The following is a 26,753-nucleotide window of genomic DNA, read 5'->3' on the forward strand; positions in this document are numbered from 1 at the left end:
CATCATGCTGTGAGGGTGTTTTTCAGCTGCAGTCACTGGGGGACTCGTCAGAGTAGAAGGAAAGCTCAACACAGCGAAGTGTTGAGTTTGCCTTAATGAAATCCTACCCTGGAGCATTTAGAACCTCAGACTGGGCAGAAGGTTCACCTCCCAACAGGACAATGACCTTAACCATACAGCTAAGACAATGCAAGAGTGGCTCATGGACAACTCTGAATGTCCTTGAGTGGCCCAGCCAAAGCCTGGGCTTGAACCCAATCGAACATCTCTGGAGAAACCTGAAAATTTCTGTCCACTGATGATGGTTCCCATCCAACCTGACAGAGCTTTAGAGGATCTGAGGTGAAGAATGGAAGAAAATCCCCAAATGCAGATGTGCAAAGCTTGGTGCATCATACCCAAAAAAGACTTGAGGCTGTAATCTTTGCCAAAGGTACTTCAACTAAGTAGTGAGTTAAGGGTATGAATATTTATGCAATGGTATTATTTAAGTTTTTAATTTTTAATATATTTGCAGTTATCACAAATCAGTTTTTTTGCTTTGTTGTTATGGTGTATGGAGTGTAGATTGAAAGTGAAAAAGTGATTTAAAGCGGTTTAACATAAGGCTTGCAACATAACAAAATGTGAAATTAATGAATGGGTACGAATACTTTCACAAGGCACTTTATGAATTGCTTCTTATAATGAATAGATTTGAAGGCTTTTATTTACTTGTAAACAACACACATAAAACGTATTGAATATTGTAAACAAGAAGCTCAAATGTGCTTTAGAACAAACATGTGAGAACAAACTTCATTGCTCAGCTTCTGTTTGCCATATTTGATGTGCTGTATATGTATGTTGTTTGTATTTGAATCAAAGCCTAAATAAAATATGTTCATAAATTGATTGTGTCTCTTCAGAATACATGAATGTACATTCAGTGGACTGACAGAAATCTTCAAAATATCTTCATTTTCTGTTTCAGAAATGAAGGAAAGTCTTATGGGTTTGGAGCAACATAAATAATGTCTGAATTTTCACTTTTGGGTGAAATCTTCCCTTGCAGTGAATGCATCATTTTGACATTACCCTTAATTTAAATTAGGAGCTCTTTCGGGGGTTTCTAACGCCTTCAGCTTTTGGGGGGACAGTCCTGGACATCAGTACCAGGAAGTACCCAGCCACAGCATGTCTTTCCCCTCATCTTCGGTTCCCTCCAATACCGTCCTGCACAATGTCACCCATCGTCATTGCACTGAGGTAGAGAACAGACTGGAAATGATGCATAGACAACTCCAGCGGTGAGATCAAACTACAGGGTTGCTGTTATCTTGATGTCCTTTACTTATTATAGGTATATTTTGAGCTGTGTTTGTTGTCTTGTTTTTTTCAAAGATTGGAGAAGCGTATGTCAACAGACATTGGGGCCATAATGCAGTTGCTTCAGAGGCAGATGGTGCTGGTTCCACCAACCTATAGCTCTGTGACATCCCCTATAGAAGCATCTCCAAATCCACCCAAACCAGGCCAGAAACTGGTCCAGCCTGTCAACCCTTTAGAGACAGAAACGCCAGCCATTCTCTCTGAGGTATTTCACAAACTTTCACATTACAGTCATCAATTTGTATTGAATCTAATGATAGGCACTACAAACTCCAATCATTAATTCATCCTCTTTGATTTTCCCAGATACTTGATCCCCACGACTTTGTTGGCAGTCCCATAAAGTCCAGTGAAAGTCTGTCAGGTGCAGTGGAGCTCCAGCTCCTGGACTGTTCCTTACAAACCTCCTTTGAGACTCCTTCTAGGGCTTATACAGGGAGATGGCCACGTACCATGAGCAACAATGCAGGGAACGCATCTGGTTATCTCACAGCACAAACCGATCGCCAACAAACAGTCATGGCTGATCAAGGTAGTTATCGTTTTATCGATGCAGAGCCTATTGGAACTGTTCACCATCCACAGGCTGGTCCGAGGTCAGATTTGGAGTCCTCCGAGTGTTCAAGACGCCTGTCATTGCCAGCGCAACATCAGGTAGAGGATTATTCCTCAATCCAAAAAAGACATGGCTCTGATCCTAGGTGTTAAGAGTGAAACTTCTTTGCACCATCTCAGTGGAAGACAATTCATACAACCTGACGGACCACCACAGTGATGGCAGGATGTTTTGAAGATCTTCTACTTCAGGTTCATATTGATTACCTCAGAAAGTCTATTGTAGAGGCATCATTTATGTCCCTGTAGTTTGGTACATTTGTGTTAGCTGGTCTAACGACACTCATTGTTTTTACCAGCCTCTCAGTGAAAACGTTGTCTTTTAAGAAAGTGTTCACTTGTTATTTTGAGGTGTAAATGTAATGATATGCATTATGATTTGCATATCAGTTTTTTTTAACAGTGCGGTTTTGTGTTGCATTGAGGATTGTTTGTTTGTTTATTTGGAGAAAAGGTCTTGGACATACTGTAGCAATACACTGGAAAGGCCCATCAGAGTATGATTTAGAAAATGTATCTCAGGTGGAAGAACCCCAAGCTAATCTCTAGTAGCTCAAATACCTCTGAGTGAGTTAATCCAGGGAACACTGGTGAATCCTGCTGAATAACTTGCCAGTAATTTACATGAAAGCATGTGTTTATTTCTTTCAAATATCCACTGCACAGATTTTCCCATGACAATATTTTATCACTCTTAATATATAATCATCAGTTTGGCCAAAGGGTTAAAATGTGATTTAGACAGATTATAATGAAAAATCCATTTAGAATATAATCCATATCACTAATAGAATTAGTAATACACATATATAATACATATATAATCAGTTGCCGCTGGTTTATGCCAAGCACATCCAGTAGTAAGACATATATAAATGTGCTAGAAAGATATTTATAGGGAATGTGGTATGTGTAGCTTGGAATGTTCAAATGTAATATAACATGTAATTTATTGCAATCTTAAGTAGGAATATTTATTGTTAGCTTACTATAAATTGATTATTGTGCACATTTGACCTCCTATGAACTTGTAATCATATTCACATTGAATAAATTAATTCACAAAATTCACAAGTCTATAAAAGTTTACTAAAGAACATATCTGACTGAATGAAAGAAAGAAAAATATCATCCTTTTCCTTGTTTCTCTGTTGTCAAAAAGGACACTTTTCTCTTTTCAAATGTCACCACCTCTGCAATGCTGCTGCCAGCAAAAGCTAGTGAAATCCATTTTCAAGGCTCTGATATTTATGTCAGTGGATTCAATCTATAGAGCTAGAGGGCAAATTGAAAGTCCACGTCATGCTCAGGCTCTGCTCAATTTCCATTGTACTGCTTAATTAAAACAGAAGGTTGATGAGTGTCTAAAAATGAAGTGAATCGTTCTGCTCATACTTGTTGTTTTGCTCTCAACTGAAAGTGTAACCGTCCTTTGAAATATCTTTTCAGCATCAAATAACACTGAGTATAAGCAAACACAAATAACTTTGTGTAAATAATAGGATATACTTCAGCCAAAACGTAGACAAACCCTTCCCGCTTCCCACAGGAAAAGACCCACCTAAACCTGTAAAGCTGCAAATATAGAAATACATTAATTCAATAATGCAAAAAACACAGTTCAACCTGTCAATGTTTCTTTAAGACCAGTACTCTATTAGATAGAGTAGAAAGGACAATTCATTGAACTGTTTATTCAAGTGTAGCTCCTGAAAGGAAACACGGGTTCAGTGTAATGGGAAACCAGCCGAATGAGAAACACCCTCTTAAAAAAAGGGCCTGCACTAAGCCTATCATTGTTATATATTTTTTATATTAACGCTTCAACTGCGCTCCTTAATCGTGTTCCAGAACCGGATAAAGAGCACAATAGAGGAATCCCCTACTTCCACAACACTTTATGCTCTTTTCGCAGCCTATTTTTATAAGGGTGTCATGTATGAAGTTACATTCAGGGGATTTTCAAATGAATCTTCCCATAAAGGCCTGCATGGAAACTACGCATGTAAGAAACGAGAGGATGCTCAGGATGCAAGAGCAGCATAGTGCTGCTTTGGCTAGACTATAGAATACAATTTTCCTGAATTGTGATTGGTCAAAGAGAATAAGGGGCGGGGCGTCGCCTGCGATCACAGAGGCGCACTGTATGAGAGGGCGGATCTGACAGTGCACATCGGCCAACACTACAGAGTACTGAATTTTAAAAACAACAACAACAACGGGTAAGTGCACTTTGACATTGTGATTAGTGCTCACATTTTACCGCTTCACTATAGGAATACAATCAAGGCATATGTGCATTAAGAAAGGCTAACCGTAATGGAGACAAAAATTGACAACGAATTGGCGTGCACGCTTAGATTTTGATACAGTCGCAGTCCCTGAATGACAGGCGTTAGTTATTGTTATACACACGCGAGATAATGATGCGATGCAAAGACAGAGAGGCTATGACTCATCGCTCTCTCGTTTTCAAACGTTAAAAAATATGTCGACCTGCCGAGATTTCTTTGTTTAGGCACTGCCGCAGTTAGGATGCTCTGGACAGGTGCCCTCCGCAGCAAACCTCTATAAAAAGCTACTACAGTTACATAACTTCAGCAGTGCCACATATTGCTTTAACAATGTGAACATTTTGGAATGATGAAATCGTGAAAGGTTCCATATAAAGGACGATTTAAGCTTTACACCCCATATAAACTGCAAACGAACGACGCGGAAAAAAAACAAAACGAGTCAGTTCTAATAAATGAAGCTGGCTTTGATTATAATGGGCGCGTTCTAGTTCGTCGCGTCTCATCGCATTGTTCTCATCCGTACTGGCAATGTAGCGCGTTCAGTGCCTGTGCATCGCGTGCTCGGCTCTCTGCAGTGCATCTCTTCAACATGCTTCATGGACATGCGTCATACTGTAAAATTCAATTGAGATTAAACACACGATCCGAAACTGACGCATTGAGGGTCATGTATGGATACCTGGCATTGTGGGACAGGTTAATTTGTGTAATGAGACATGACGCTTTCATGTGCACGTTTTCTCATTTGATATTCCGAATGGTTGCATTATAGAGGGACAGAGGAGCACTTTGACCACACCCCCCTTAAATCTTAATAATTCCTTATTCAGTTAATGCATATATTTCTCCTTCTTTGCACTGTGACTGGCTTTGTTTGCTTTGCATACAGGTCATGAACAAATGTCACAGTAGTGTTTATTCAGTTAAACCAAGTGTGAAGGACAAGGAGGTGTCCCTCTTGGGTTTGTATTCTTGTCTGTTGTATTTAATTATTTTTGTATGGGTGAGGCCGGTAAAAGTGTGGTGGCAGGTAAGCTGAGACGGATATGTTTAAAGATTAATTAGCTTTTAAATATCAGGAGATGATCAAATGTAATGGTGATTAATGCAGCAACGGTCGTTGTCATTCAGCAAATGTTTTCATAGTGGGTGTGATCATGCTTCATCATGTAAATAATCCCAGGAAGCACATGAAAAATCCACTGGTAAATGAGAATGTTGTTCTTAAAGGGTTAGTTAACCCAAAAATGAAAATTCTGTCAGTAATTACTCACCCTCATGTTGTTCCAACCCTGTAAGACTTTTGTTCATCTTCGGAACACAAATTAAGATATTTTTGATAAAATCTGAGAGCTGGCTCACTCCTTCATAGGCTGCAAGGTAATTGATATCTGCCATCCCAGAAAAGTTAGTAAAGACATCGTTAAAATAGTCCAAGTGACTACAGTGGCTCAACCTTAAGTTTATCGAGCGACGAGAATACTTTTTGTGTGCAAAAAAACAAACAAAAATAATGACTTTATTCAACCATCTGTTCTCTTCCATGTCATTCTCCTAAGCTGTTGACGTAGTGTAACAGCGCAGCGCTTCTGGGTTGTACGTCAGAACGTAGGCTCACTATTGGTCAACGCTGGTCATGTGTGGGATGCGTGTGATGCTGGCCGATAGTGAGCCTACGTTCTGACGTACAACCCAGAAGCGTTGCGCTGTTACACTACGTGAACTCACTCAGAGGCCCACACAGAAGAAAATGAGTAGTTGAATAAAGTCGTTATTTTTGTTGTTTTTTGCGCACAAAAAGTATTCTTGTCGCTTGATAAACTTAAGGTTGAGCCACTGTAGTCACTTGGACTATTTTAACAATGTCTTTACTAACTTTTCTGGGCTGGCAGATATCAATTACCTTGCAGCCTATGAAGCAGTGAGCCAGCTCTCAGATTTCATCAAAAAATATCTTAATTTGTGTTCCGAAGATGAACAAACGCTTACGGGGTTGGAACAACATGAGGGTGAGTAATTACTGACAGAATTTTGGGTGAACATAAGCCTCTACAAATAATATAAAACATAAGCCTCTACAAATAATATAAAATCACTTACTCTAAACTATTGTGCATTGCAATATTGTAATCCATATTGAATGGATTTTGATCATTAATCATCATACCTTAACTGCAAAATTTAAAATCTGGATAATATTTAATGAATGATAGCTTAGTTGTAGCTAGGTTAGGACTAAGCTGATAGACCTTGATAAAACTGGTTCGAGCTTGTAGACCATGTTAAACTGGTAACAAACCAGCTACCATGTCCAAAAAAAAAAGAGCAGCTTGGGCACCATAAACAGATGTGATGCAATTTTACAGCAGGGATACAGACCTAGTTTGACAGAATTGTCACTATTTATAGATGAACATTTCAATAAAGCTTTTTAAAAACTATTTCCACAGTGCAGTAAAAATGTTTGACTGTTTAACAGTGAAATGCAGTGGCTAACCTTGTTCAAAAGTGTATCATCATCTCATATAACTTCTTTGATACATGATACATTTACACTCAGTCATCGCAAAAAAAAGTGTATACAAAGCTTTTTTCTGTGATCCATCGTGAATGTAACAAAAAATGTCCCACTTTTGCATTGTTTTACATATGATGTGTTTGACCTTGTCTTCTTGTCTAAACTCTTCAGAAATATTTTCTCATACGACTGAGAAGAGAATGAAATAAAATATAACATAAAACATATAAAACCTTTACCTGTAAAATGAAAAAATGTAAATGAACTGGGGTGAACCCACAGTGTCATCATATGTCGCAGGGAAAGGGAAGCTCAGTAAGATGGCATGCGGTTTCTGGACTGCCGTGATTCTGGGGTGCCAAGTCAGGGCTTGCTGGCCTGTTGTGATGCCCTGCGTCCCGTCATACATAATCCCCATTCCCCTCACTGATGGCCTCTGACTCTAATCCGCACAGACACCCCCCCTCCGTTGTTATGCTGTGACCATGGGCATGCCAATAGCACTCTCCCCATTTTAGGATGATGATGTAAGCTGATTACAGTATTGGGGTGAGAAATATACAAGATCATACTTTGTCTTTACCATTCAGTAAAATGAAAAAATATATCATTATTGTTGATGGCTCCAGTAGACTAAGGTTACCTGATACTCCAGTCTGACTGACATCAGTTTGATAGTTGAAGGTGCTTTATTTTTGGATGCCTCATTTTTACTCAGAATAAGAGATAGACAGAGATTGGTAGTGCCGCAGATACATAAACCCAGTCACAATGAGTGGCAGCAAGTAGCCGCATGCTCAGTGGCTTTGGCACACAATGGAACACATTGAGCCAGACCCTCATCCCACGTTCTGTGTGCATTCATACAGGAATGTTTGGAATACAGAGTTTACACAGCAACACAAATGGTTGCCAAATAGCAGCCCGGTCTCTGCTTAAAAACTCTTGTGAGCTCGCCATTCTCCTTTAAACCGCACGAGGACAGCGTGTGCTTCTGTCAGAATCTGTTTCGATTTTGGACCATTGAGTGACATTTGAAGAGATGTATCCTGGTTCACTGTTGAATTTCTGTGGTTCAACATATTTTTGCTCAAACAATTTGAGTTTAAAAATCCATATGTATTTCAGGATGTCTCAGTATTTGGTCTCTCTCTCTCTTTTTATACTTCACCAAAAAAATCCGTCATTACTGTATACTCTCCCGCAGTTTGTTCAAAAAAGGTATGCATTTCTTTCTTCTGTTGAGCACAAAATAGGATATTTTGAAGAACGTTGTGAACCAAAGACAACTGAAACCCATTGACCCTCTTATTTTATGGACAAAACCAGAGAAATTTCTCCAAATATATTCTTTATGTTCCACAGAAGAAAGAAAGTCATACAGGTCTGGAACGACATGAAGGTGAAAAAATTATGACAGAATTTGTATTTTTGGGTGCAGTAGCCCTATTCCTTCCCAGCAAGAAATAGCTGTCATTTCACCATCTCGCTTAAGTATAGACCCCACCCGATATAGTCTGGCCATGAGTAACCCACTTCTAGCCAAAATAACCTTGAATTTGGTTACGTGTTGTTTTGCCCAAATAACTTGCTAGTATGATATTCCATCATGTAAGCAACGTCAACAGTGATTACAAGTTGTTTGGTTTAATTTCTTTGACATGTTCTATGCGGAGCCTGTGCGTCTATTCTTGGGCTATGGTTAGACGTCTAAATTTTCACTGACAGCCAACATTTTTTCTTTTTTAGCCTAGACGTCAGGGCTGTGTTTGGATGATTATTAGACGTCTTTTAAACGCAAAATTGCTTGCTGGGTTTCCGTTGTTCAGTTCAGTTCAGTTCACATTTATTTGTATAGCGCCTTTCACAATACACATCGTTTTAAAGCAGCATTACTGAAAATGCATGAGTCTACATTACAATTTAGAGTGATCTGTTATTAAAGTTACTAAGTTATGTATTTCAGAAATGGACATATAATCACAGTTAGCTAAAAATTGATTAATTTTAAACAATGTAATAATTTAAGGCAGAAACAATGAGCTCATTGAAGTAATGAATACTTGTTTGTTAACAAATTATTATGGCGTTTAGAAAAATTTAGCATTGGTGCATGTTGATTCAGAGTTTGCGTTGATTTGTGTCAAACCTGATGATTGTGTTCTCCAGCATGATACTTGAACTTCAGTGGAAGAAGAGAATGTGACTGTCTATACAAAGAGTCACATGATCAGTGACCTAAAATAGTGCAGAATCTTTCATATTTCTTCCTCATTTTTATTTATTAAATGTATTAACATTTTTTTTTATTTTTTATTATTGCATCACAGATGTTCAATAGTCTCAGACTTTTGGACCCAACTGTGCTTAACATACACATTTATACCCACTCACAGTGTTCAGGACTCTCGACTCAAATGAATGAATAAGTGAACAAGAGTGTCTCTCCTAAACAGAAAGTGATGGCACTCTGTGAGATGCCACTCTGTGCCAGGGCTGGTGACATCATCCAAGGCGCAAAGAAAAACTGCTGAATCACAGCAGGACACAGGGCCGTGTCAGAGTCAGAGCGGTAAAAGTGCAGGGATGTACCTGTGTCTCATTTGCCATGGTCTGATGAATAAGCCTTAGGAGACTGCACCATATGACCTGCCATATGACATGTTTTATTCTCTCTGAAAAACTAATGTTTGGTCTTTTTTTCCTTTTTGGAATAAATACTATGAATAAGCAACAGTGATGTTACTGTAGACTAAAACTGTTAAAGTCCTTAAAAAAAAAAATGAAAACGAACATTAGGAATGTTGCCTTGGTAGCTAATTGAAATGTATAACTTTAAGAAGAATTAAAATGACTAAATCTAAAACTAAATTAATAAAAATAAAGCTAAATAAAAATAAAAGAAAATCACAATTACAAGCAAATCACTGAAACTTAAACTAAAATGAAAACTGAAATTATAAAAATAAAACCTACTTCAAAAATTTAAGTAAATAAGTAATACTGAAATAGTAAATAAGAACATTCTTTGCTTCTGAGGAAAATATGCCCACAAATATGACTTATCAACAAAACTGAATGGGATATTGCACAATCATTCCTGTCATTTCAAGGCTTTTGTATGCTCTTACTGTCTAATGTCATACTGTACATCACTGTGTGCTGCTGTACAATAACAGCTGAGTACAGTAAGTGTTTCAGGCTGATTATGTGACGTCAGCAGGGACAAATACGAGGGGGAATCACACTGCCTCTAATCTCTTCATTTTTTGGACCAGCTGGGCCTCTTGCCATTCATCAGGATATCATCAGAATTACACTTTACATCCATATACATGCAGGGGGATGGGAAAGACAAGGAGAGGAGGGAGGAAATGCAAAGACAAAGCTGTGGATAAGTAAAGTGAATAGGAAAGACCAACCACTAAAATAGTGAGAGGGAGGAAGATTCAGGGGGAGGAGATGGATTCTGGGCAGGTTTTGGGGCAGCAGCATTTTAATCCCATGTTTAGCCTTGAACAGACTTGCATAATCATATTAATGTCTAAACTGAATAGATCAAAACCGCTGTAGAGATTTGTTCAGCTCTTAACTCATTTGCCCCCTGCTGTAAAAATGCATGATGGTTTGATTTGGTTTGTGATGGTTTGGGTGTTTGTCACGCAACAGTGTTGCAGCTTTTTTGGACATTTGTTGAACAGGACAGTGTGTAATTGTGTTAATCTGAGTTCTCTGAATGTGGATAGTGTGGCAGCTAGAGAAACAATGAGACACAGTTAAACTCATGCGATGGCAAACAAACTGAAGCTCTGAGGCTCTCACAATGAAGCTCTCTCTCTCTCTCTCTCAAACCCTTTCTGACGTTTCCTCCTTCATTTCTCTCACTGACACTGTTTATATGCACAATACATAGTTTACTGTGTGTAAAGGGACAGATCTGAGCAAATCAAGAACTTGAATTTTAGTTTTTACGTTACGTGACACCTGATGTCCCACAGGTTCACATGCTCGCAGTACACAATTGTGTCACATACTCTCACGTTTTACCTTTATAGAAGAAGGAAATCATTGTTTTAAGTAACCTTAGGATATAGTTAAAGTGCAACTTATATGACAGCTGTTCATTTGGCATGCAGCCACATTCTTTAAAATGGCAGTTGATCTTAATATATAGTGCACAGGGCAGGCGCATGATCAGATTTGTCTAGGTCTGAACATCTGGCCACATTTACATGTTGAAAGCCTCCATACGAGAGTTCTTTGAGTGCATGACCTTTGAGTGTGGCTTTAATTGGGCATTGATTTGAAGATACGAATTGTTATCTGTTAACTAAGATGTTGGGATCAAACATAGGCCGCATATTTTTTATTGCACTAGTATCTAGGGTAAGATATATAGAGAGTATATACTGTACATTGTACTTTTAGCTGCATTACTTTTTAATTGAGAAGGTCCAGGCCTGCTTTGTTTGGACTGATTGCCCCTCATTTTTTTTCTAGGAGGATGGACTTCAGTTTACGTGATGCCTTCACAGACGGAGCATCTAAGGCAACCCAGGACAGCCTACTGAAAAGGGATTTTGTGGCCGGGTTGGAGGCACAGACCTTTGATGATAAAGTGGGCGAGACTGTTGGGAAGACAGACTACCGCCCCCTTCTGGATGGGATGGATGGGAAAAGGGAAGGTATGTCCCTCAGAACTAGACAGTCTTCCATATATTAAACTTTACAACACCAAAATATTTTTATGGGACACAAAATTATATATTATTGGAATGTCCAGGCTTCCAAATGGATAAAAAAAAAAAAACTACCATAAAAGTAATCTATATTACTTGTGACATTTATAATGTTAAAAAAAACATTTATTTAAAATAAATCCTGTTCTACAGGATAAACACCAAATCAGCATATTAGAAGGATTTCTGAAGGATCATGTGACACCAAAGACAGGAGTAATGATGCTGAAAATTCAGCTTTGCTATCTCAGGAATACATTTTATTTTACATTAAATTAGAAAACAGTTATTTAAAATTGTAATAATATTTCATAATTTTTACTGTAGTTTTGACCAAATAAAAGCAATGCATCAGGAACAGGCTTTTATTTTACTTCCTTCGTCTTCCTTCTGCACTGGATTGTGATCTGATGTATTTAATCTGAAGTAGATGCTGTTTGTTGATGTTTATTTGTGTATTTCTTATCTCTATCTGCCACAATATATAATGGTGAGTGGAAGAAGCATGTTTTATTCCTTTACTTTGGTTTCACATCCTGTTAAAGTTGGTTTTATGAGGAAAAACACATTGATATTCTGAGGTATTTTCGGGTTGCTTTTGTGTTTGTTTGTCTAGGACAAACGCCTGATCATGGTTGGCAACATCTCTGATCTAAGAATTTTTTTCCGCCTCAAACCGTGCTGTCTTCTGCCAAGAACCATTCCGAGTGAACTCTAGGTTCAGTTAGGCGGACAGCCTTCCTCTTGGGTTACAACCATCACCATTATTTATTCTCAAATGTGTTTGTTATTTATTGGGGCACATTTCCACAGTTTCACACACCTGGTATGCACTAATAGTGTCTGAATAAATACGTTAAAATCTGTTGTAGTTGTTTAACTGGTGCTTTCTGTGAAGTTAGTCATTCATAAATCATCTAAAAACAAACTATTTTAGTAAAGGTTACACGAAATGGCTATAGATTAACTATCAGAGCTTTATGGACTTTCAGCTTCTGGGTTTGGGCCATTAGTTCGGGGGAATGTTTTTTTTGGTTTTTTTGCATACTGTACTGTAGGTCTACCTGCCACCATCCCATTCTGTTTAACTTTATCCTACATTAGTCATATGAAAGTATTGTTTGTTATGTTTTCTACTTGTAGAAGAATATGCAGAAATGTCCTTTATAATATTGGGCTTGTGCTTGACAGAATGCTTAGACATCAGTACAGCAGGATGCAGGTATATGTATATGTGTGCAGCACTGAGCTGTATATAGATGCTGGTATCAGCAAATCTGTCCACAGCAGATGTGACGGATACTTTTAATAGCTTCAGTTCAGTGCAAAGATATGAAATTCAATTACTGCCTCCATTAAGAGAGAGAAATGCCATTTATTTGATGTTACTGTAAAGATTAGCACTCTCGTTATGGCAAGTCTGTTGCATATCACAGTTAGCATATAGCAAAAGTGTGTGTTTCTATGGTGGTTTCTCATCAGATCATTGTATGACTTGCAGGAAAAATTGAAATTACTAAGCGAGTTGTCAGTACTGACAAATACATTACGGCCAGCTAGCAGGCAGTATATTTTCCTGCCACGCTTTTTCCACTGAAAAGGTTGTGTGAGATAATAAAGCTTTTTTTATTGACAAAGTAATAAAGATTTATGGAAATTGTAAGTTGTCTGTTGACAAGCGCTTTAGAGGCTCATTTCCAAAGAACAAAGTACAAGTAAGGATGATTAATCAATAACTATGATGCTATTACAGGCTGTGAAACTTCTTGGAAAGATAATAATATTACACGTGCAGTCCATTATCATGTATTTTCATCTTGCATCTATAAACTGAAGAAATAATTAGATTATTTGTTTGCAAGGCTCTTGTCCTCCTCTACTATCATATGACCTTTCTTTTTCAATGGATAAATGTTGAAGACATCAAGGGCATCTGCATTCTAATGTGTGTTAGGAATATTTATATTTTTCATATATTTTAACTGTCATTGTGCAGTATAACATACAATTGTCAGTTTAATATTTTTTAACATCTGCTATAATAAATTTTACTTGGGTTACCATTCAAAATGTTTGCTAAATATATATGCTACAAACAGTGTCCATTTCTAAAAGGATTTTAGGTTTGAGATATGTAGGAACGTTGATATACTGTAGGAAGACTTGTCACTAGTCTTGGTTTTATTTTTAAATGGAATACTGTACATTTTCAACAAAATGTCCAAAATAATTTGTTGTTAAAGGGATAGTTCACCCAAAAATCATGGGCCCCATTGACTTTGGTCATCAACTGTTTGGTTACTGACATTCTTTTGTGTTCAGTAGAAGAAAGAATTTTAGGAAGAAATTTTAAAAGAAATTTTACAGTTTTGAGGGTTAGTAAATGATGACAGAATTATAATTTTTGGGTGAACTATCACTTTAATATCTTAGTTTTTGTAGAAATAACACCCTCTCTAGTTCTTATTGAAATAGTGGTCACACTTTATATTAGGTGTCTTTAACTACGATGTATTTATATTTAAATTAATCATTTGATACAATGCACTTATTTCGACATACATGTTACATTGTACTTATATATATATATATTTAAATAAATGCATGTAATTACACCTGTAATTCATTTGTGTAATTACATCTATAATTACACTGTTGACCCTTCCCTTACACCTTAGCCCACCCTTAAACCTTCCCATACCACCAAACCTGTCCCAACCTTACCTGTATCCCACCGCAAAAGCAGCAAAAGTAGTTTGCAATAGAATATGAACGCAATAAGTACTGTATATTGTACTTATTTTTTTATGTAAGTACATAGTAGTTAAAGACACCGAATATAAAGTGTGATCGAAATACTGATCAAGCAAATACAGAAATAAAAAGCTTTTGTCAACTGAATAGTTGGCATATAAACATATATATATATTTATTTATTTATTTATTTCATTTAATGGACGTCAGTGATGTTTGGTTCTAAATGTTTGTCAAAATATCTTTTGTTGATTTCTTCTTTAATTAGTTGATTTGTTTTAACACTATTTCTGTAAAGTTGTCACACTGTACTCATTTTAACACAAAACATAATATATAGAAAAACTATAGAAAAACAAATATAATACATAACATAATATAATATAATATCGATAAAAAAATTAAGAAATGCATAAAATTGTGTAGTACAACTTTCATGTTTGTGTGCTTTTGTAACCATATTGCATGTCAGAGACTCTCTGGTTCTTTGTCTGTGCTTCTGGTACTCTCAGTACAGCACTGGTTTATGACATTATGTAAGCGATTCTGTGCTGAATGGGATGTCTGCTCCCCCCTTTTTTAACTGCAAAAGGAGGCTCTCTTCCACAGCATGACTTGGCAGTCTGTACCTCAAGTGCCTCGTGTCTGGGACAAAAGTGGCTATTTTTAGTTCCTCTTCCATTTTTCTGGCTTTTAACTGTAGCATGTTCTCAGGTTCATATTCTCTTTGTAAAGCTATTGCTCCTGCTCAGGTTTAGTTTAGTACATCATCAGCATCTCAAAACATAAAGAAGATGGAAAATGTGCTACTTGAGGCATAAACATACAAATAACCTTGAAGACCCATTGGGGTCGATTCCCCTCTAGTTTATCAACATGAAACACAAAGGCCTGGCTGAACGATTCCTATTGCATCCTTGGCAATATAACAGCGTGACTCACAGTGACATATATACCAGTCCTGTTCCACAAAGAGGATAATTGCATGGAGCTGGTGCAGCCCAGCCCTGTGGGAGCATGATGATCATTAATCCAGGACTGGTATCTGAGCTAAGGCTGGTTCAGTGCTAGCTCCTCTTGTCAGTCAGTCTTGATGCTGACAGAGTGCTTTGCCTAGGGAACGTAGAGCAGCCTCAGCTGGTTGTGTAACTACGGTAACAGGCCTGCAGTCCCAGCCTGTCCCATCGTCTCAGCATCACTTATCTCCGCTTGCCCTTCTCATAATGTCTAAATATCAGAATGGATGGGAGCAGGCCTATTTTCATGGATACCCCTCCCCGCTGCCTTTGACAGTGGACATATTAATTCTAGACAGTCAATCAGATTTCATGAAAGTTACTTGTTTACAGGACCTAATTAATGTCACTAAATCACTTAGTTACCAATGAAGAGTGTGTGTTCATCTCACTCTTTTCCACAGATGGTTAATTCGAAGGTGAGTGTTGTGAACTATGTCCAAGCAATTTGGCATTTCAAAATTACAATTTAAAATCATTATTTAACCATTTATGTTTTCGATTTATTCATTCAAAATGAGATTTTTTTTATTTTTGTATATAATAAATTTCAACAGATCATGAAAAATAACTTGTGGGGTATTTTTGACAATTTCACTACATTCATTTAAATTCACAGATCTTTTGGGACCAAAAATGTGGTTATTAATGCCACTTGGTTATTAATAATTAGTCAAATGCATTACAGTTCTATTAAATTTTCAGTCTCTGAAGATTCAATATCCTGGCTTTTACTCAACAGATCATGTTTTAAAAAATAGTCAGAAGGAGCTCTTACTATTTTATGTTTGAAGAGGTTTTATAAATTGGCAGGAATCTTTAAAGCATTTAGTAGGTCTGATTATACCTCCTTTTTTTGTCTAAAATTCTGAAAACTACCTGTCACATTTTTTTTTTTTTTTTCATGAGTAATAGTAAAAGTACATGAATATTTCATATTTTCAAAAGCTCTTAGCTAACATACAGTAAAATACAGTAGCCAGTGTTTGTAGTTATTGAAGAAATTGTAATTTTTATATGCTAATGTCTTTGGTGTTGCCATCTGTAATTAAAAAAATAAACATCACACCTTGAAATTTATGAAAAATGTATGGTGAAATTACAAATGCTGCAAATGTAGTACCATTAAATGTAGATCAAAAGTCTTTAGCACTTTTCTTACTCTTTGATTGTATTCTTTAATGAATTACATAGCTTTTAAAAAGCCTACAACATTTCCTGCACAAATCTCTTGATCTTTAGTTTTAAAATTATACACTAATTCAGAGTAAATGTTTCTGTTTTCTCTTTTCTCAGGGTCTGGGTTTATGTCTGCAGGCCAGATTGGAGGCCAACGTCAGGACCCTCAGGGAGAGATCCGTCCCAGCCCTCCTGGACAATATGTCCATAAGCATGACTTTCAATCAGGTATGATCATTGCATATGTCGGGCTTGAGAACTGAATGAAGCAATTCAACAAAAATCCAATCATGTACTAGATATTAGTCTTTCTAATTCCAGGTCCAACATCAATGATTGGAATGCCTGGTCAATTGGGAAACCAGCAGATGGGATCTACGGTGAAGGATAACAGCATGGACTCCTTTCTGGGTAAACACTGCAGTGTTTGATCTTGTTGACTTCAGACCGTGGGTTCGATTCAGTTCATTTCCTCAGGCTCTGTTAAGTTTTAATGCGATACCGCTCTGCTGCTCTATGCTTCAGGGTTCTCTCAGCCTGGGATGAATATTGGTATGAATATGAATGTTGGCATGGCCCCTTTCCAGAGCTCCAAACCCCCCAGCATGGTTGAACCTCAGAAGAGCTCACCCTTGTTTGCCAATGAACCACCCAAACCATCCCAGATAACTGCTAATCCAAGTGAAACAAGCCCTCGTAACAGCCAGGAAAATTCTGCAGGTAAAGTCTATCACCACTTAAGGCACCTCAATGCAGGCTAGAACAGGTAAGACAGAGTTTAAACCCAGATATTAAGGTACTGAATGATTATTATGTCAAAGAATTTCTCTATGATCTCAGCTCTCATGTCATTCCACTCTGTCTGGTCAAGGCATGGATGCCTCATCAATACTTTTTCATAACACAATTACTTCATACTTTTCATGGTCAGTTGTCTCTGATATGAGACCGATTTTACTGATCTGATTAGCAATAGTGAGGATGTCAGCTGTGATATTAAATGCCATGAGTATATATAGCCTACCTTGAAAAACAGACATGTTTTTTAGTTAGTGACTTGGCTATATATCTTGCACACTGTGATGTCCAGATAAAATCCAAATCATAAAATTACGGATCATAACAGCCAATGATCATTATTCAAAATTGGTCCTTTCGATACCCGTCAGATCCGCCCGTCTTAATCTTCAAGTGTGCATTTATGGTGGAAGGCATTTTAAAGATTTATCCTCGGCCTCTCTGTAATATTACTCTTTGAGCGTGATGGCCATGAAACTAAGAGAGAAATGTGTCTTCTGGCTCAGAGCCAGTTTAGAAAGCCATTTCACATTTTAGACAACATATCTGAAATATAGATGTTACTGCCACTCAAAGTGACTGTTTATAACCATTTGATCAGTGAAGAGGACAGGCATGGGTTAGTGATCATATTATGTAAAACAGAAAAATACAATTTGTTTAAGTCTAGAAATTAATTTATTTCTTCATCTTGATATACCTTGATGGCTGGACTAATGCTACATTCACGTGCTTTTGGAAATTTCCTACTTTCCACTTCTGAAATCGTGAATACGAGCTAATCGCATTCACATTTTTACTTGAGAGGGTGTTCATGTCCATTTTTTTTAACTAGGAAACTAGTATTTACGATAATTCCAATAGCACGCGAAGGCAGCATGCAGTCTAGTTAAACATAATCCAAATTTAGTTAATAATAGATTTTGATTCCTTTTCAATGTAATATGTTTTGATGTTGTCAACCATTGTGTGTTCAGTGTCTGTCTTGTTGATTTTGATTTATTTCAGTTACATTTATTGTCCTCAGTGCTGGGATTTGGATTGGGTATTTCATGTCATGTGACTCTTCTCTATTGCTTTTCTTTGAGTCAGTCTCTCTGTGACTTGCCTCTGTTGTTATCCCTGCCTGTTATTTCTCCATGAGTTAATTTGCCCATTTGCACTTGTACTTGATGTGCTCTCAGGTGAGCACATCATAGTCTCAGCACATTCTCTCTCAGCCACTGTTGAAACTATTACACCCATTGAACTGCTCTGTGCTGTAAGTATGAGCATGATACCCTCAGATATGTTATCCTACAATAAGAACCTATTTAGGAAACAGTAGTGATAGGCCTTTATCAGGATGTAACAAACAGATATAAGAATTGAAAAGTCATTTTGTTTCCTAGAGCTGTTTAGTTTATCTGCCAACTTTGAAGGTTAATTCACTACTGGGGAATTTCCACTGGGTTTTCTTTTGTCCTGCAACTTAAATTACAAACTGTCATACATCAAACTTGAATTCTGAAGTTGATAATAAGTTGCTAGATAGTGAATACAACAACTGGCCAAATATAATGTCAAGCATAAACACTCTTGTTGTTGTAGTCTCTGTTAGTAACTTGCTTGCAACTTAGGACAGGTGTACACAGTACATGTTCTGGCAGTCAGGAGGTCACAAGTCCTTGCACACCTTAAATGCAGGGGTTCTTAGCTCTGGCCCTCGATGTCCACTTTTTCTGCAGAGTTTAGCTCCAACCTTGATCAAACTTATCTGCCTATAACTGTCTAGTAATTCTAAAGAGCTTGATTAGCTTGTTGAGGTGTGTTTAATTAGGGTTGAAGCTCTGCAGTAAAGTGGACCTCAAGGGCCACAGTTGAGAACCCCTGCTTAAACAGTTTACCTGATAATCATACAGAAGGCTCATGGTCCATGACACGTCTGTACAACCTTGGAAGTTCTGAGGGACAACACATTTTTCACATACATTTTTGCAACAATTTTAGCATTTGAAAACATTGATTCAGGTGAGGACTGCATATGCTTCATAAACAGAATTTTGGGATCTGAAGCTAGAATGTGCTAGTCTCCACTCATAATATTTCACACAATGCAAGCTGGACCATATGAGCATCAGCAGTTTCCACACGATGGGGAGCATGTATATTTAGCTTATAAAACAAAATGTGAAAGTCTCCTCAAGTAATGTTACCCGCAGACCTTTCAATCATAAAAAGAACTATTCTAAAAACCCATTGGAAATTCCTAAGGGAACCCATGGCTAATGCTAATTATCTTCTGAGTTAAGGACTACATATTCAATGATTCTATTCATTGTGAATTTGTGAATAGTGAATTTTGTCTGTCCTCATATCACCTCCTAGTTTAACGCACCATATGATGCAAGTGATCAGTGGTTCATATACTGTAGGTAGTTGACCTAATGTCTCTTTGAACACTTATTCAAAGCTTTTATGAGTTGGAGATGCACAAACTTTGTTGTCCGATCATTTGTATGGTAGTCAGTGACACTTCCTCTTCCTCTCTGTACACAAACAAGTTTGTGGAAGCCCTTGGACAGGTGAGGAAATGCTCTCAACGGAGCAGTCCCATGCTTCCAACAAGGCAGAACAGAGGCGCACTGATGCCTTGGGTTCCCAGAGTCAAGATGCAGCGTCTGGCGAGGAAAAGTCCATTGAGGAAGGAACCGAGAAGCAACAGAAGCGGAAAAAAAAGAAACGCAAGAACAGGGAAGAAATGTATGACTTTCTGGACAGTCTTGGTTCCCCAGACTCAGAAGAGACTCCTTCCGAAAGCTCCAACCACGACTGCCCCTCACCTACCAGTAAGGATGAAGAGATTTGGGAAAGCGAGATCCAGGAGAGAGGGGGAGGACGCATCATGGCCAGGAAGAGCAAGAGCAGGAAGAAGCTTCCAGAAGAATGGAGTGCTCCCTCAACCGTAATGGACATGGACTTTAGCGGCCCTAATTTGGGTAATTTTAAGCCCCCATCCATTGCTAGCATAGATCAGGGAAGTACACCACCCTCACTCACTCCTGAACCTCTGCACCTGACGGACACCCAAGCATGCAGACCACAACCGACCGGGCAGGCAAACACCTCTATATTCTCAAATTACCCCAGCTCCACTGCAAATACCATAGATGACTCAACATTCAAGATTGACAGGGATATGCTTGATAAATCTAAAGATGATATTAATAAGACTAACCTAGAGTTGCCTGGTATTCACCGTTCAGATCAGTTACCCATGGCCTCAAAGACTGACCCTACTCATCCAACTGATCCCAACCAGAAGTCAACCCTTGCCCTCAGTCCAACTCAGACTGTTATGTTCCTTGACTCTGTGCTGCAGGCACAGACCCCAGATGCAAGCCCCCCATCCCAGAGCACCCCTGTGAAAACCCCCATCCCTCACACCACTGCCCCCAATGTGACCTCTGGCCCACTGTCCATCGGCACAGACTTCCCTGCCTCTCAGAGTGCACCAGCTGTTAGTCACTGCACCCCAACAATTCCCCCCAGCACTGCAGTGAGCTTAAACTCAGAAGCTATGCCTTCCATCCCATCAATCACAGAGCAGCAGGAGCCCCCGCTGGCACAGCCCCCCCTACTGGAAGGTTGGTGATAATGAAGACTGTATGGAGATGATTTACATAATGCATGGCTCAATGAAGTGGGCCCTCCTCTGCTTAGCTATCTCTGTAGCAAAAAAATACTGTAGCAGGTCACTAAGTACTCCATGCTTTTCTTTTTCTTTCTTTCTTTCTTTCTTTCTTTCTTTCTTTCTTTCTTTCTTTCTTTCTTTCTTTCTTTCTTTCTTTCTGTCCTTCTTTGTGTCAGTCCTCTATAGCTGCATGTAATCCATTCTTATAATAAAGATGATAAACATTAAATAAACATTTCAATGCAGTCATAACACACTGATCGCTATGCATCGCGACTGGCAGCCAACTAACTGTTACTCTTTAGTTTACAATCATCTGGATTTCAATACAATTTCTCTTGGTCACAGCATCCCTCAAAATACACATGTCTTGTAGATGTGTGTCAACTAGTCAACTGTCTATGTGGGATTTTACATTTGCTAATTGTTCTGTGGGTGAAAGCTTTCTGTATGTCACTCCTTGTCATCTTATGCTACATGACTCTTTATTCTGCTTTTTTATTCTTGTTCAAAACTGTCAATCCAATGTTTATGAGATTAAGATGTCTGTCTGCCAATTCACCTGCTACACATAGATTTTGAAATCTTTAGATTTAGCTCTTCCATACCCATAAACTTTCATTTCTAGTAGTTGCAAGTATGTGTTAATGATGTTCTTTTATTCTTCTTTTCATGTTCATCATTGTTTGAACAACACTGTACATCAACCAGGTAAGAAAATCTCATTATCATTATCAATGAAGTGTGGGTACAGCCCCTATCAGTGGTATATCCATTAATATGAAAGAAATGTCAGTTTTCTTATTAAAACCTTTATATGGGTGGTATCCAGCATTCTCAGTAATCCCTGACATTGAATATGAAACGTTGGATTGATTTAGTTTAGTTTGAATAAAAGAAGCTTTTAACTTAATGTGAAAAGAAATATATTAAATATTATAATTAGTTAGTTATTTAGTTAAATATTCCATTAACTAAATTGTTTAAGTAAATTGTTCAAATAAACAGTTGATTCAAGCACATAATATTTAAGAACAGTTATTTTTAGTTGGTGGTATTTATAGGCTGAATTCATACTCCCTATAGTATTTTTGTGGCTTTCTCTGTCTTTCATCTCTCTCACACACATCTCCTCCTCTCTCTCCCATCCTCTTGCAACAGCTCATGTAAAATTGATGGCTCTGCCGTTTGCCATTATATAAGACTCAGAGTTGTTCTTTTTATAGCAAGCGATTAGGGTGTGTTCAGAGGCGTTTGAGAGGTGCTGCGCTCCGGCAGGGATATTGAGAGATATTGAGTACTGGGCGGTAGCTTTAGATTAAATGCTAACACAGAAGATCCCTGATGGCGTCTTTAATTACGTAATGAGTCTGGAAATTCTTTGTTTTTTATCTGTTCGGGTTTGTTCACCAAGCTAAAGTCACAAGAGCAAAAGCAAAACTTGATGAAATGCTTTTGCATGTAATGCCACTTCCTGCTTTGGAGAAATGTATTGGTTTATTTGCTGCCTGTTGTGAGCAAATGTGATATTTTTCTGCTCTTCTTCTTTATGAGTTATGCATAATTAATATTTGCAAATGCATTCAAATTTAATTTGGTCACTTTTCAGCTAGACATTGGCCTGTTGATTTTTTTGACACAACACTTGGTTTTCTCTGGATTTCAGTCTTCAAAATGGAAAAAATAGGAGATGCCCCTCTTGGCCCTTTATTCCCTCCCTTTACTCGCATCAGCCATCTCGTCCTTTCTTGCCCTTGCTCACTCACTTCCTCTCCCTCCCCTCGGGTGGTTCCGACCACACAGGACCCTAAATATCAGCAGCTGCATTGACGGGGAGACTGTTGCTATGGATATGGGAGGCGGTTTCCTTGGTGATGCAGCGAATAGGACCTGCCAAAGAACAAGCTAGGGTGTAACTGTAGGAAATGTTCCAGAAATAGAAACTCTGTGACATCCCGATTACTCAATGAGCATACATGTTCTACCCCACGCTGAATGTGTTAAATGCATTTCTAATGCTGTGTTTTCATGACTGAAAAGAACATTGTGATAGAGGTTGGCACTAGTATAAAATTGCTCCATTTGTCCAAAAGCTCTATTTAGATGAAACTCTTCTGAATATATAATATAATATAATATAATATAATATAATATAATATAATATAATATAATATAATATAATATAATATAATGTAATATAATAACTTTTTGTATTCAGAAATGGTCATTGCTGTGCCCATGTTAAATGCAATCATTTATTGTCTAAATGTCAAATAGTGACAACAAAAAGGATTATATAGACAGAATTGTTTTGTAACAGTTAAAAAAGGACAACAATTCCTGAGAGAATGTACCACAATTGAAGACTAAAAATGCATAAACAAATGCAAAAGTGACAGAAAGTTTTAATATCCTCTGCATATTGAACCATATGATGTGGTGCAGTGTGTTCTCAAGGGAATGTAAACAATAAAATACATCTGACATGTCCTTATGCAACAAAATCCATTCACAAGAATCTGGCCCATTATAGAAATGAGACAGGCAGAGAGAAAAGATTCCTTTTATATCTGTCAATGGCCTGGAATGGCTTTGCAGTAGATGTATTGTAGTTTGTGTGTGGAAAGCTCACTCTAATTAAGGTGCCTTAGCCAATCAGATCACACGCGTATTACGAAATCACACTCTTCTACTCAAGTCTGGAAGGGCGGATGCAGTGGATTTTGCGGTTTTGTGGTGTCTCTGATATAATTTTGTTTTGAAAACCACAGTTTTTACTGCTCACATTTTTCATGGTAGGACTCTTGTAATTAACTGGTCGAATAGGTTACCTAAAATAGAGGTTTAACTGTTAGTGCTATTTATGTGCAGATACACACTGTAAAGTACTGAATAATGTACTGTTGTGATTGATTTTGGAAGTGATTTATGTAGCTCAGTTTAATGATTTTGTTTCTTTTTTCATGAATAATTGTCTTGCTTGAGATAATCACCAGGTGTTTGTCATTATAAAAAGCATCATTTCTCAGAGACAGAAGACAGTGAGAGGACATGACTGAACTGCCTTTTTTTTTTTTTTTTTTGAAGGGCTAGTGTCTGAAATCTGATTTATCTGTTGAGTTTAAAAAAAATAGTTTTTGATGCTTTCTTGCCCTCAACAAGCCACAAACACATTGTGATCTGCATGCACAAAACAAGTTTATCCATTGCAAGTAAATATGTCTATACTGGGTCACATTTTCTTTTACCTTGTGTTGTTCATGGTGTTTAAGGATGAGGAGATGTCTGCTGCTACCTGTCTATGTTGGCATTGGTTTGACTGGCTTGAGCAGTAAATACTTTGGAGTTTGATTGGACACATAACTTTTGGACCCCATTGTCTTTCATTGTATTGGCAAATACATTCTTTAGAGTGGATTCTTTTGTTTTGCTCAGGCGATAGAAAGTCCTACAGGTTTGATAAAGCATGAGAGTGAGTAAATGATGACTGACTTTAAATTTTTTGGTGAACAATCCCATTAATACACTCTCATAAGGAACATAGGGCCATATTTACTAACAGTTCACGCCAGCATAAACCCTCTTTTGGCATTAAAAAACTACTGTCAGGATTTTCTAAAGACACGCAGTGAAAAAAATTTGCGCTGAAAAGGCATGTACAGGGTTATTTTTTGCTGCTGACCTTAATACATATGCATTTGTAGGAGTTTCCCTTTCAGACGCAGAATTTATGGGAGGAGAGTACTGAAATGAATCACGCAAGGTGAATTACTACTGCTTGCGCTAGTCAATTTACTGGTATTTGCACCATTATTTGCCGCCCCAAAAAGCTCATTTGCGCTGCTCTTGGTAGATTGCGTTGGTCATTATGGAAATGATCCGGCTGTGTCTCTGTTCTTTAATTTGCGTGTCGTCAGTAAATCACGCACATAACTTTCCACTCCCATCTGCGCTTTTTGGGGAATTGCGTTCTCACACTAATTTGCCCTGTTTAGTAAATCGGGCCCATAGTATCTCTAGAGAGTGAAAGGCACAATAAACAACAGAGGTCACACTTCCATCAGCCTCTCATATGTGAGAGACAGAGAAATATAATGGTTCAGATCTCCAATAAGCTGATATACGATTAAATGTGATTGATACCAACGTTATCGTGTTCAGTAAGGGACACAGCACCTGAGGACCAGGCAATGATGACATCCTCCATCACCACCACTAAGGGTAAAGGTGAACGCTTGTGTCTGCTAGAACATTCTGAGTGCCAAATGAGACAATGTGTGAGTGCGAGAGAGAGAAAGGGGTATTTATAAACATGCTGGATGCTAAAAGCAAGGGTTTTCAGTGCAGGGCGGCCAATAAGGACGCAGCTCACGCAATCACGTGATCGAAGACTTGGAAGGAATGTGCGGACAGAATTAGGGTGAGAGAGAGAATCAGAGAGAGGAGGGGGATTTGGGAGAGAGACGCAGAGTCATCTCAGCCTCGGCGTTGAGGGAGGTTTAGAGACCGGCGCTATAGACTAACTCATCTCAGTCAATGCCATTTACTGACGGATAGACACCTTGATACAGGACAAATATATCTAGAGAGGTAAGGATGTCATCCCAGCGCTCAGAGTGCAGAGATCTGTGCTCAGTGCCACCCTCCATGCCAAGCTTGGCATCGTCAACAGCTGCCCAGGGCTGGAACTGGCAGCAGGGGCAGCCAGGCAGTCTGCAATCCTCCAGAATGTTAGAGGACGACAAGCAGGACCTTTCCAAATCGACAGCACTCAGCCAGAAGGCGGACCAATGGGCAACCAGTCACCCATGTGGCAGGGGCGAGAAGAATTTGGGCAGTACAGCAGAAAGCCCCACAAGTCTCTCTTCCTCTCCGTCACCTCTGTCTCCAGGGAAAGCCCTTTCCACCAACGGGGTGACATCTAGACCTTCACCGCCGAGTGCCATCTTGACATCTTCAGACAGTGATTGGGATTCGCCCCGAGGCATCTCGAAAACAGGCCCGACGCCGAATTATTGCGTGATCGGCGTGGTGAATGACAGCTACATGGAGGGCACGGTTGAGGGCAAAACGGAGACATGCCCACCCATATCACCCCCCATGCAACAGAACCGCGTGGTCCAGCGCACAATGTCAGACAGTACCCACCTGACAGTGCCCGCAAGCCTCCCGCTACCTGATAAATATCCAGGCAAGGATGTGCCGCCACCACAGACCGCCGTCAAATACTTCACTGTAGAGGACAAACAGAGCGTTCTACCATCCACGGCGAGTATCCCATCAGACCCTACTACAAAGAAAGAACAGCCTGCTGGTGTGTCACAGAGTTCTGCCAGGATACAGTTACCGCAACAGCTGTCGGAAAGTGGGAATGCTGTTTCATCCCGTGAAATTCAGCCTAAAGGTGTTTGTAATGGTAGGTGAGATCAGCTGCTCTAATCGTAATGGTGCCGGTTTCAAGGTCTGCAGTGGTCTACAATCCAGTGTAGGTTTGTGATCTCTCGATCCTAACTAGTCCCTATACGCATAAACAGATGTATCATAATCAGATTTTCTGTCTTTACATAGTATCTGTGACATACACTGCAATTCAAAAGTTTTGGATAGATGACAATTAAAATAGCTATTTTGTATTTTAATATAATTTACAATGTAGTTTATTTATTTGGCAAAGCTGAATTTTCAGCATCATTACTCTCATATACATTCTGATATACTGATTTGCTGCTGAAGAAACATTTCTTATTATTATTAATGTTGAAAACATTTGTGCTGCTTTATGTTCAAGGATAT

At 38.4% G+C, this 26,753-nt stretch overlaps 2 protein-coding genes across 11 annotated transcripts in view; both read left to right on the plus strand.

Moving 5' to 3' along the window:
* The window catches only part of kcnh2a (potassium voltage-gated channel, subfamily H (eag-related), member 2a), a 56,214-nt gene extending 53,169 nt beyond the window's left edge, over positions 1-3,045 (plus strand). For both annotated transcript variants that reach the window (XM_082172509.1, XM_082172510.1), the window contains exons 13-15: positions 1,094-1,289; positions 1,384-1,576; positions 1,678-3,045. In XM_082172509.1, coding sequence (XP_082028635.1) covers positions 1,094-1,289; positions 1,384-1,576; positions 1,678-2,079 — 791 coding nt within the window. In that variant the 3' untranslated portion in view covers positions 2,080-3,045. The remainder of the gene's footprint in view (positions 1-1,093; positions 1,290-1,383; positions 1,577-1,677) is intronic.
* A 1,063-nt stretch (positions 3,046-4,108) lies between these two features.
* map4l (microtubule associated protein 4 like) overlaps positions 4,109-26,753 on the plus strand; it is a 38,735-nt gene continuing 16,090 nt past the window's right edge. For 7 of the 9 annotated variants that reach the window (XM_082172511.1, XM_082172512.1, XM_082172514.1 and 4 more), the window contains exons 1-6: positions 4,109-4,208; positions 11,302-11,486; positions 16,607-16,717; positions 16,811-16,900; positions 17,015-17,209; positions 19,831-20,913. In XM_082172511.1, the coding sequence (XP_082028637.1) occupies positions 11,306-11,486; positions 16,607-16,717; positions 16,811-16,900; positions 17,015-17,209; positions 19,831-20,913 (1,660 nt within the window). In that variant the 5' untranslated portion in view covers positions 4,109-4,208; positions 11,302-11,305. The remainder of the gene's footprint in view (positions 4,209-11,301; positions 11,487-16,606; positions 16,718-16,810; positions 16,901-17,014; positions 17,210-19,830; positions 20,914-26,753) is intronic. The other 2 variants (XM_082172518.1, XM_082172519.1) reach the window with 2 other exon arrangements.

This window comes from Leuciscus leuciscus, assembly GCF_965113295.1.
Source record: "Leuciscus leuciscus genome assembly, chromosome: 6".
NCBI classification, from domain to species: domain Eukaryota; kingdom Metazoa; phylum Chordata; class Actinopteri; order Cypriniformes; family Leuciscidae; genus Leuciscus; species Leuciscus leuciscus.